The sequence below is a fragment of the Dicentrarchus labrax genome, unplaced genomic scaffold, assembly GCF_905237075.1.
Source record: "Dicentrarchus labrax unplaced genomic scaffold, dlabrax2021, whole genome shotgun sequence".
NCBI lineage: Eukaryota > Metazoa > Chordata > Actinopteri > Moronidae > Dicentrarchus > Dicentrarchus labrax.
Window position 1 is genome coordinate 10,811,737 of NW_026136709.1, and position 12,252 is coordinate 10,823,988.

The window sequence follows — 12,252 nt, forward strand, 5'->3', positions numbered from 1 at the left end:
AGTCTGTCTAATTGATTAGTTACAATAACAGACTTTTAACAAGAGGGTATTTGTGTCTAATTATGACTTTCCAATCCAATCTAAGTCATCATAGGGGCAAATAAGAGTGTCAGTCTTACCCTCTCTGGCTCTCATTTCTCTGTCATCCTCTCTCCGGTGTGAGTCTTGAGACATCATCGGTGAAATAAGGAGCCACTCAAATTATAGAAGGGATATTGCAACTTTAGGTCACAAACTACAAAAATGCAAGCATTCAGGTAAGAAATCTCTCATGTAGGATATCATCACAAGAAAAAAAGAGAAGATAAAAGTAGAATTGTCTCTTTAAGAATATTTTTTAATAATGTGATTTCAGTATACAGAATGTAAGCCAGTTTTTTATTCACAAATTACTTTGATTTGAATAAAAGATGGATGGATATTGTTTCCTCAGGTCAGTATAGACAGACACTGAAATGTTAGGTGTAGTTGCCAAGTCAGTTCAAAGCCTTTTAACTTAATTTTATACAATGACTGTGTTTTCTGGCATTCAGTGTTTTGCCTTAGGTGGTAAACCTCACCCACCTTGTATTTCAGTTACCGTAAGGTTAGACAAACAATATTCAATTGCCTTCAGTTTTCTTACAATGTTCTTTTTATTCTGTTGACAGTAAAAATGATATTACATAATCATGTTTGCTGTCAAGAAAAACAATTCTCTAATCATTTATACTTTCATACCTAACTCCTCAGGTCTCTCATTATCCCCAAGTGGTCTTCAGATGTGTGTCTAGAAGGGAAGACAGCTATAGTAACGGGGGCCAACACTGGAATAGGCAAAGAGACAGCTAAAGACTTGGCTGGTCGAGGCAAGCAAACAGAACTAAAGACAGTCAAATGAGTACCATGATGACTTACAGGTTCTTTGTATTATTCTTTCTTGCTGTGTGACTCAGAGTGCCTATTATTAATAAAAAAGTAATATGCAAGAATACGAGATATAATGAGGTGGTTCAGGTATTAAACTGTTAAACATATGAACTGGTTTCAATAAAATACAGATTAAAAACATACAGTGTACAAAGATAAGTGTTTAAAAGAAAGCTCGACACCACCTTGCCTTGTTCAAATTTTAACATGAATGTACATGCAAACACACAGTCACCATTAAGAGGTATTAATCTCTGTAGGTGCAAGGGTGATTTTGGCATGCAGAGACATGGCAAAGGGAGAGCAAGCTGCTCGTGACATCATGCGGGAGGTGAAGGGAGCCAAGGTAGTCGCCAGGCAACTGGATCTGGCTGACACCAAATCAATATGCCTGTTTGCCGAGAATATCTACAACAGTGGGTGGCACACACACTCACACACACACACACACACACCCATAGACTCCAGAATACTGTATACAATTGTCATAAAGACTGTGCTGAAGGTAACGTATATTTTGTTTTCCAGCTGAGAAGGCTCTTCACTACCTGATTAACAATGCAGGTGTGGCTATTTGCCCTTACAGCATTACAGTGGATGGATATGAGATGCAGTTTGGAGTCAATCACTTGGGTAAGAGATTAAAAACGTGTGCAAATACACTCGTTTTGGGGAAATTGACCCTGTGTTTAGTTAATGGCAGGAGTGTGTCAAAGAAATCTAGGGGCCTTTTATTGATCAAAATGAATGTATTGAATTTTGTATGGGCCCCTGTATTAGGATGCAGCAATAGAACAACCAGCTCATTTTGGTGTGTCTGTTCTCATCTGTTAGTGACTGACCAGTGAGCCAATCTGTTAAGCCTTTTGTGTATTTATTTTAAAAGTTGCTTTTCTTACCAATTTTTCCTTTGCTCTTTCTGTGTTTTATTTTCTCTCACTAACAAACTGTATCTTTTCTTCTACTTCCAACCACTTTTTCCCTGTTCAGGTCACTTCTTCCTGACCTTTCTGTTACTGGACTTGCTAAAGCACTCTGCCCCATCCCGGGTCATCAACGTCTCGTCGGCAGCTCACGCCATGGGCAAGATCCAGTTTGATGACCTGAACGGTGAAAAAGACTACCACCCTGTCAGGGCCTACGCACAGAGCAAGCTGGCCAACGTCCTTTTCACCAGAGAGCTGGCCAAAAGGACTGAGGGTAGGGTGTGTATGTGTGTGTGTCTGTGACACAGATTATGCATCATGTACTGTATGTTTGTCTCTTTCTGTGCCTCTTTGTCTCTTTCCGTGTGTATGAAAAATCGATCAGCATTTCTTGCCAGTGTGAGAGTCTCATGCCCCAACCGCAACCGCCCTGGGCAAGAAACAGAGCAAGGAGAAACATGTTTGTAGAAAATACAGTTAAAGAATTATTCATTGCTCCACTGATCACAACTTGTTATTCTCACTATTAATCTCATAGTTTCTATAGAGATAATTGCCTTTTTCTATTCAGATATTATCATGTCGTATCAAACTATGCATGGATAGAATGTATGAACCTCAGAGATTATTAGGCCATGGATTCTGATTGTCTGATTGATGTTTGACCTGTGTTAGGTTGCTGTCAAGGCTTTTCTTCCTGTCAAACTGAACAAAGAATATTATAAGATAGAAAACCAACCTATTTTGAAAAGTTGGAATCCACATCAACCCATTTGAGAGTTGATTTTCTGTACCTAAATGCATCCCTTTGCCTACAGTTCTAGGTGTGACGGCTTACTCTGTGGATCCTGGCATAGTGAACACTGAAATAACAAGGCACATGAGGCGCCCTCTTGCGGACATAGCCAAGGCCTTCAGTTTTCTGATCAAGACCCCAGCAGAGGGAGCCTATACCAACATCTACTGCACCGTCACTCCTGAGAACCAGCTGCTCACCGGGGGATACTACAAGTCAGTTTGAAATAGCAGTAGCAGCGATACTCATGATCAATCAGTTCGAATTAGTTAAACCAAGCCACTTAAGTGAGAACAGACGTCCCACCGCAAACATTTAAACGACCAGATGTCAGTGTTTCTTTGATAGTGTAGAATGTATTAGTCATTAACAGAAGGTGGGTGGGGTTTCCTAAAATTCCTCAGCAGTACACACCCGCGCCAGAGTCTTCTTGAAAGGTGCCAGATGTATAAATATGTCAGTTATGTGACAGCTATGTATAAAAGTAATCTCAGCTAGCTAATGGTCCATATACTGAATGTACAAAATGTACCCCACTTGTGAGATGCACTGTAAATCTATATAGGTCATGATTCCCCTCCTTAATTCTTACTAATCACAACAGAGAATGATTACATAAAGAGAAACAAAGACATTTTAAAACTTTAAAGGTCCAGTGAGAAACATTTAGGAGGATATATTGGCAGAAATGTAATATAATATTTATAGGTATGTTTTTATTAGTGTATAATCACCTGAAAATAAGTTCTGGTTTTAGAATTAGTCCTCTTCCACAGAGCCTGCCAGAACAGGAAAACCAAACACTGGCTGTTCACATTTTTCACGAGGGCCACCGTAGTTTCTCCTACACGTGGCGAGCGGTATTCAGTTTGTTGCAATAGGCAACTTCACCCCTAGATGCCACTAAAATCCTAAAGAATGTCCTAAAGAGGTAATTACTCTGTCTTTCCTTCCCCTTCCTAACAGAGACTGTGCCTGTGCAGAGAGCTCCTGGGCAGGTCAGGACGATGGCACCGCCTTAAAGCTGTGGGCCGTGAGCTGCCACCTACTAGGCATCCGCTGGAGATAAGCTCTCAGACTTAAATGGGCTCTCCCACATACTATGAAGCAATAGTTATGAGCACTTACAAATATTATGCTGATGCTAGGTTAACTGTATGGAGAAAGTGTCAAGTATGGGATTGAAAAATTGTGTAAGTAGGTGAACAGGATATAAATACAAGCATAATATACTTACTGTAAAAACAAAGTTTATGAAGGATGACATGCAAATAGGTTGGAGAAAGAAATGATAATAAATGCAGCTTATAATAAATATGACTGATATTAACTGCTGATCTCGTTTTTGAGTCACTGAATAATTAAAAGCTCCAGTGTTGTGTCAAGATTGTGTTTTTTTTTTAGGCAGTTCAGATCATTTTGAAACTCTTAGGGATAGTTTGGCAACCTGATGAAATTTGACTTGGGAGGACCTCAAGTGGCCAAGAAGCAATGTTGCACCATCATCATGATACCAGCATGGTTGTTACATTACAGCAAAATGAACCCTTACTACCCTATGCTACTTAAGTATTTTATTTATGCGGACTATTTTTTTTTTTTTTTGTCTGCACCCCATGACGCCCAGCTCATATTAACAGTGTCTCCCCCGAAAGATCTGCCCCCCCCAATCCTTGTGAATTTGTGAATCAATTATGCGTCAGCTCGCTCCTGATTGGACGAGCCGTGATATTGTGATGACAAACGCGGCGGCGGGGTGGGGAAGAGATGACAAGCACGAAATCCATTGATGAACTGTTGGGAGGACTGGAGGAGGCAATTTCATTTCTTGCCAAAGTGGCTCACTGGTTCCTGAGGTGGACATTTGTTGCTGTTTGGGGGAAGAATGTACTGCAGGTAAGAACAAAAAAACAGAAACAGAAACGGTACAGGTTCTGGCTCTGTTAATAAGAAGGAATTTAAGAAATGTTAGGGAGATTACACTATACCGCGCAGCCGGATTTGGCAGTAGATTAGACTTGTGTAGAAATGTGTTGTTTGTGTCGATTCGGTTTTTGTTTTGCTTGTAAATGATTTGTTGTGTAGAATAACTGAGAAAAATTGTTGAATTTGTTTTTTTGTTTTGCTCCTGTAAATCTGTTACAGGGACTTTGAATAAGAGATTTTCTTTTAATTGTTATTCTTGTAGGGAATAAGCCAGGTAGTTTCAAATCATAATCAGGCAATATAAATATGCTACAGAGCACCTATTATATGTACAGGATATAGCAAAAAAGTAAATGTGTTCCTAAATGTAAAAACTGTCTAAGAGTCTAAGAGTCATCATGTTTGGGATGTTTGGTTTTTCTGTTTGCACATTTCCAAATGTCTTCACTTTTGTAGGAAATTCTACAAAGGATCCCATTTCTGACTGAATGTGTATACATAAAGTAGATTATTGACAACAACAGAAGTGGGGAGTGGAAACGTATCCCTCTACTTGTTATGAAGGGAAATCCTATTCATGGGGTTTTTCCTTCACTGATGCTTTGCTTGTTGTGTTCAGGAGTGTGTGTTGCAACCGCTGGTCATCTGAGGAGAGGTTAGATGGGAAAACAGTCATCATCACCGGAGCCAACACTGGTATTGGAAAAGAAACAGCCAGGGACCTGGCAAGAAGAGGTAATGCTCGGGCTGACTGTCTGTCTCCACTTGTCTTTATATCTATGTCTGGCTCAGTCGCATTGATGTGTCCCTACCCTGCGGTTTCCCTTTTTTCTTTCCTTTTTACTAACTTTCAGACACATTCCACTCTTTTCCATGGAGTTAAGCACTTCTATTATGTAGGTGGTTTAAAGCTATAAAGCATGATCTTCAACTGTGACCTCCGTCCTAAGACCTCCACTAATGTCAGGCTGGATCAAGTGATTTTACAACTTCAGCATACCTAAACCTCTTACATATTCTAAGACCAAGACAAATGGCAGACGGAGAAGAGATTTAAGGCTATGTTAACCAAAATAAGCATCTTTCTTAACACTTTTCACTAGTCCAAATGAAAGACAAATGGCAGTGATTGAAAACAGACGAGGCATCAAGGGGACAGAGGGAGCATTGTGAGGGTCTGCTCCCCTCCGGAGCCAGACAGGCAACAAAGAGAGATGGGAGGGTGCACCCAGCAGTGCAAACACACGCACACACACACACACACACACACACACACACACACACACACACACACACACACACACGGGTGAGTAATATGAAAACTAATTCTGCATACGTGATTGTTCATTCGTCTGCACTTGAAATGCTCATTATGACATCTATCTCCATTTTTTTTTTTATAAATGCATTAGTGTTATTCACATTATTATAATTACAGTTGTCACACGTGTATATTTGCTTTTATTTTGCTAATCAAATGGCAGCCAGGAGTCCATTGATGTGTTAACAGATTTTTCTTGTAGCAAAATCAACATTAATACAGAAAAAAGACAGGAAATCATAATTGCCAGAGGGAAATAACAATGCTGTGTTCCTTGCCTCTGGAGAATTCACTGTCAAAATGTATCACCTTTCAGTAAATGGGATTATGTAATAACATGATGACAACATGATTAGATTTGCAAGGATTCATAACAGTAGGTGGTTCCTTGGGGTGCTGTATCAGGAAAGCCAAACTGGATCTCAACTTTTTTAATCATTTATTTATTTGGTTATAACATTCACTTTTATGTTAATTTGCCATGTTGACAAAGGGAATTGGACACATTGTTGAGTCTGAATTTACAGAATGTGATCAGGCTTGTCATTATTTTCATTTTTCCTTATTTGCATACTGTCATTATTTATGCATGCATAACACTGTGTAATCATCTGCTAGATGATCTTTAACTTGCCTCGGTATAACCTTCCATTCTCACTGTTTGTTTACTCTTTTATTTAATTGAGTGAACTTGGCTTCCAGGGAAATGCGGGGAACAATTGGGTTTTCTCACATGGCAACAGCAGGGGAGAAACAAAGACACTGTGATGGGATGCAGACACTACGCTCCAACTGATTAATGGCTCTCCTCTTCCATAATTGTTGGGCACAGCAGCTACTTTCTATGTGTGTGTATGTGCGTTTCTGTGAGTGTGTGGTGGGGGAAGTTGTCTGTCTATGTGTTGTTTGTGTGGGCATGCATACATGTTTGCATGTTTCTGTGGGTGAGAAAGAAAGAGAGAGTGTGTGTGTACGTGTCCTCAAACCCCCTTTCCGGGCTCATTAAGAAGAATGCATCGTAATTTGCGTCAGAGGCGAATGAGAATGACACAGTTGAGAGGGTCTTGTGTTTGTGTGAGCAGAGCAGTTGGGCTAAATGAGATGCTGAATGAGAGTTTAGAGAACATTAGAGGATGATCAAAAGCACAAAGACACATTTAGGTACTTCCTTCTTAATTGACGTAGGCTGCTTTATGCCTGCAAATGAGCAAATCCTTTGTAGTTTGGAGTTTGGAGTTCAAACTGTGAGGGATTTAAACTTCTTGTGTGTAGAATATTTGCCTTAATTTATAACTGTCATGATTGTATTCAGCACAGTATAATAGCTATTATCACCTGACAAACTTAAGGGAATTTTAAAGGTGCAATGTGTGAGATTTAAGAGGGTTAAAACATTCAAAAAATGAACTAACATTTGTCTCTTCACTGTTCCCACAAACAGTGACTCTGGTTTGGTCAAAATAGATCCTTAATTCACAGATTTATATGTGAAAATAATCTGGATCTACACAATGCTGCTACCTCTCTGATGCCTGACCTCCCTCCTCCTCCTCTCCTGCTTCAGGCCTCTCCTTTCCCCGCCTGAACCTGTAGCGACTCAGAGTCCTGGTTGGAGCCGATGTAAATCACCTCAGTCCCGTATTCCCTGAGGTCAAACTGGCCTCCATTGGTCTCGAAAGCTGTATTTGGATGTTGAGCTGGGTTCCATTGCCTGCTCACCTGGCTCCAGTTATTAGCTAACAACAGTTAGCTGCAGTTAAAACATGATTTGTAATATGCTGCACCCTATTGCTTGAATTTGACAGGTGGAGAGTAGTCTCAATTCTTTTAGCTTCACCTGCGTGTTCAGACTGTGGAAAGAAAGTAGTGTGGAAAAGGGAGAACAAGACATTATCATAACTTGTGATCCTTGTTTTTAGGTGCACGCATCGTCATGGCCTGCAGGGACCTGGAGCGGGCAGAGGAGGCACGAACAGAGATTTTGGAAGACACAGGAAATGAGAATATGGTCATCAGGAAACTGGATCTATCTGACACCAAGTCCATCAGAGCGTTTGCTGAACTCATTAACAAAGGTAACTAACCATTATATATCTTCACTTATTGCACACACAGTTCCTTTCAGTTTTTCTTTTAATTACTAATTCTTCTTTATCTTTTTGTGTTTCATGGGATGTTTTTTTCAGAGGAGAAACAAGTGAATATCCTGATAAACAATGCAGGAATCATGATGTGTCCCTACTCCAAGACTGCTGACGGCTTTGAAATGCAGTTGGGAGTCAATCATTTGGGTACGTCTTACTGGAAGTTGCCGTCTCTACTTTGATTTGAAATGTCACGTTCACGTTCATTTTCCGAGAATCTGTGAAGCGGTCATAAAATGCATTGAAGTTAACTGTGATGTTTGTCAGAGGAATGAATAATAGAGGGACTTCAAAGTGTTGTTTTGGACTACTAGATCTGATTGATGAATTAGAACAGATGGCAGTCATATCCATGAGTGGTTTAATAACACGACTGCATACTGATAACAGGGATTTGCCTAAAAAGAAGTTAAACAAATACAGCTTTTTCGTATTTAGTGGTATTAGCAAGCCGTACAACACACGTACAGCCAAGCTGACCAACATAGCCAGGAAAATGTAACCAGAGTTACTGTTTTCTTTAAGCTGACAGTGTTTTCCCTGTGTTGGACCATGGCTTCCTTCCAAATAGTCTTTTCCTCAGTGGTATTTTTGTCACAGGCTGACAGAGAGAAGAACACTCTGTGCTCGAACTTAGTCTCCCACACACATATGTGCGTGCGCACACACACAAACACATATGAATACATACCTGCACATTCACACACCCTTTACATTTATACATATACTTTAAATAGGTTGGGTCAACAATAGAACAGGAAATAGAGAACAATAGTGAGGAAAGCAAAAATACTGTGTCCTTCAGTGTTCACATGTGAACATTTAGGGCTGTGTCTGCTAAACAGAAATCAGTCTTTGCAAACATTTCTCAGTGTTTCAGTTTGTGTCAAGATATGGCTGAGGCTGTATTCACCACGTCAGCAGGAATAATGTTATATACAGTAAGTTGTTGATCACAGATAACGTTACTGACATTATGTAAACTTTCTTGCTTGTAACACATGGTGATTTCCTTTAATGCGGATCTCCGTGAGGCTGAGGCAAAGCTGTTGTTCTTTCAGAGCATCAGTCAAGATAGGAATGACAGGGTTGCCAAGTTAGCTCCATAAGCTGGAATGACATGTCAATGGGCTGTTATCCATCCTGTGATGTTTGTGTATGGAGGGAAGGCGAAGATATGACCTTCTTATCAACAACACAGTAAGAGCTACTGTATGTTGACCATGAATAACAACCACTTGTGCACTTGTGACTGTAGCGTCACATGGAATCACAAGTACACCATAAACTAAAGATGTAGAAATGCTACATCATGATGTTAAATGTAAAAGATTTGGGTGCACAATAATAGGAAGAGCTGTCTGTTCAGCACTGCGGAACCACAGCACAAGCCAAAAGACCGGTGATGCAACGACAGTACTATTTTTATACAGAACAACAACAGAATGAGGAGTCTAGATAGGATATTGTTGGCACAGTCAGTGATGTCTCACAGAGTGGTTCTTTTACCTCTACAGCAGCTCCAACTGTCACAAGGCTCTCTGTAAACTTCTTTTTGATGGCAGGTTATGTAGGGTGTTTTATGAGTTGCTTGTACAAAGCTTTGTGTTTCTGTTTGGCAGAATGACACTTGTTCCATCAACTTTGAGAGGAGAAAATGACAACAAATGATGCATTTGGATATAAAAAGTATCAACTGCCAAAAGACAGTTCCTTTGTCATTTAACTCAGCCAATCATATTGCATGTGGACCCCCTGAGGTGTAATAATCCAACACAGTGTGGGGTAGTGACTTATTCATAATTTTGGCGTGGCATTTGCTTCTGTAGCGCAAGACAATAGGGTGAAAGTGCGTGCCTCTTGACTTTCCTCAGGTCACTTCCTGTTGACTTACCTGCTGCTGGACCTCATCAAACGTTCAGCTCCTGCCCGTATTGTCATCGTAGCATCGGTGGCCCACACCTGGACTGGGCTTCGGCTGGATGACATCAACAGCGAGAGGAGTTATGATACCATGAAAGCCTATGGACAGAGCAAGCTGGCTAATGTCCTCTTTGCACGCTCACTTGCCAAACGGTTACAAGGTGAGGTGAGATAGTAGCGTTTTCAAGGAATTCATACATGTCACAAGGGATGGAAGAAAAGAAAAAAAAAAAAAAACTTAATTACAGATTTTAAATTTGATTCACTTAGGAAAGCCTTGGCTTGATGACTAAGTTCCAATGGGAGAAATTTTTTGTTGTAGCGGGAGAGAGAAGGGCCTTTGTGACTCTTTCTAGGAAAGATGAAGTGCATACTTACCATTACTTTCACTCTGGATAGCTTGCGTAAGTGTTCGTCCTTATTTAATTGTCTTTTCTCCCTCTGAGAAAGTACGGTAATTACTTATGAATCAGATTTTCACTGGAAATGAACAATTTTTCAATCTCTATCTGTTGCCTCTTGTTCTTTTGCTTAATGGCCAAGAACGGAGACGAAATTACATTAATATGACAATCCAGTGGTTTAATGGTTTATTCACTTCAACTTTTTAAAAAAATAAAAAAAGAGCATATTATGCACAGTAATGTGTGTGAATTGTATGCTAATCATTGCAGAGTATGCAGATGGCAGTAACATCTTACTTGTTTGCGTGTGTTAACTTGAGTATACAGTGTATTTGTAAGTGACTGTGGAGGTGCCTGTATATCTGTTGCAGGTACAGGTGTGAGCGTGTTCTCACTGCACCCCGGGGTGGTGCAGTCTGACCTGTGGAGGCATCAGCACCAGTGTATCCAGGTGGCAGTGAAGATCTTCAGGATTTTCACCAAGACTACGGTAGAGGGAGCGCAGACCACCATCTATTGTGCTGTGGAGCCACGCCTGGACAACCAGAGTGGAGGGTACTTCAGGTACACAGTATTCCAAGCAACTTGCAATTGGTTATACAAGAGCTTTTAGAGGGCCAGCTTCATGCTGTTCAGTATTACGACTGTATGTAGCTGAGAGTCAACTATTTTTATTCTTATTGAACACTCAAACAAATGCATCACACAATGCGTAATGGCCTTTTTCTGTCCCTTTGTACACACAGTGACTGCACTCCTGCAAGGTGCTCAAGGGCTGCTTCGGATGATGACTTGGCCCAGAAACTGTGGGAAATCAGCTGCAACATGCTTGACATCACCTGGCAGTGAATAGTGGCAAATTAAATGTGTGCAGTGAAGGACAACTTTTATAGAGGCATTCATTTTTGCTGTTACTGTTGTGAAAAAGATGTATTTTATGACTCAAAGTACAGTAGATAGTGCTACCAAGAGCTTGTTTATTTAAAAAAATATATCAAAAACAAATGCTGTTTTAGTCAAATTGTATTTATCAGATTGCATGGTGTTTTACCCATATTTCATACTGCTTGTTAGCATTCACTGACAGTCAAATTATTTTCAATACTTTTTGTAGAATTTGAGAAATGTTGAAGCAGTACTTTTTACTGTACTAACTGGTGTGGGCATTCTTTGTTTAGTCATATTTGTATCTTGAGTGCAGATGCTGTTTTATATTGTTAGCTGCTAGCATGGTCTTCTTGCTTTGGATGAAAATGACCTTTATGAAAGTTTCTCATACAAGTACTAGTGTGGCAGTGGTATAGTTTTTGGCAAAAAGCCCTTTTCAAAGAAACGTTTGAATGAAATGCCTACATCTGGGCAGGCATACAGTTTTGTGGTTGACAGTTAAAGCACTTAGATGACAGTTAATTTGAAGTAGGTACTGTTTTGCTTTTGGAGCAAACACACATATCAGAATGTACATTTATTGATCAGTAAAACATGAGCCATTGGTCTAAACTTTTTGATTGAACTACCTTGTATCATGCAGTCTGCAGTTTCAGATAACTCCCTGTTAGCTAAGGAAGGAAAACTTTAGGCCTATAATCCTCTGTGATGTGGTTGTACTAGGTTAATGCAGTTACCTCAGTACACTGTAACCATAATATTTCTACATTATGATAGCAATCATTATATGGTTACAATGTGTCAGCATGTTGAGGCATCAGCAAAGCCTCTGAAATTGGGAATATGTACATCATGTAAAAATTAAACCTGTTGCACTGACAAACATATTGCAATTCTGCTTGTTACTTGTTACTGCGTATGTGAGTTATGAGTGTATTTACTTAGTGTTAACATTACCCAAGCTGTTGGGTTGACCTTTTCAGATGCAGTACCATGTGATACTGGGATGAATTTC

General features: G+C 40.0%; 2 protein-coding genes across 2 annotated transcripts; both read left to right on the plus strand.

The window, feature by feature from the left end:
- The first annotated feature begins 99 nt into the window (after positions 1-99).
- Positions 100-4,016, plus strand: si:dkey-73n8.3 (uncharacterized protein LOC100150965 homolog). The gene is made up of 7 exons (XM_051410192.1): positions 100-257; positions 733-848; positions 1,170-1,325; positions 1,438-1,542; positions 1,900-2,109; positions 2,654-2,846; positions 3,598-4,016. Exons 1-7 carry the CDS (start codon positions 244-246, stop codon positions 3,698-3,700), a joined length of 897 nt encoding a protein of 298 aa, XP_051266152.1. The 5' UTR covers positions 100-243; the 3' UTR covers positions 3,701-4,016.
- A 359-nt stretch (positions 4,017-4,375) lies between these two features.
- On the plus strand, positions 4,376-12,120 carry zgc:112332 (uncharacterized protein LOC553712 homolog). Its single transcript, XM_051410194.1, has 7 exons — positions 4,376-4,527; positions 5,177-5,292; positions 7,798-7,953; positions 8,065-8,169; positions 9,897-10,106; positions 10,721-10,913; positions 11,096-12,120. Exons 1-7 carry the CDS (start codon positions 4,517-4,519, stop codon positions 11,196-11,198), a joined length of 894 nt encoding a protein of 297 aa, XP_051266154.1. The 5' UTR covers positions 4,376-4,516; the 3' UTR covers positions 11,199-12,120.
- Positions 12,121-12,252: the final 132 nt, after the last annotated feature.

Excerpts from the sequence above, each read along its gene's own strand:
- zgc:112332 (XM_051410194.1), top strand. Across the intron at positions 5,293-7,797 it reads CAGGGACCTGGCAAGAAGAG|GTGCACGCATCGTCATGGCC; the intron begins GTAATGCTCGGG and ends CCTTGTTTTTAG. Across the intron at positions 8,170-9,896 it reads GTTGGGAGTCAATCATTTGG|GTCACTTCCTGTTGACTTAC; the intron begins GTACGTCTTACT and ends GACTTTCCTCAG.
- si:dkey-73n8.3 (XM_051410192.1), top strand. Across the intron at positions 2,110-2,653 it reads GCTGGCCAAAAGGACTGAGG|TTCTAGGTGTGACGGCTTAC; the intron begins GTAGGGTGTGTA and ends CTTTGCCTACAG. Across the intron at positions 2,847-3,597 it reads CTCACCGGGGGATACTACAA|AGACTGTGCCTGTGCAGAGA; the intron begins GTCAGTTTGAAA and ends CCTTCCTAACAG.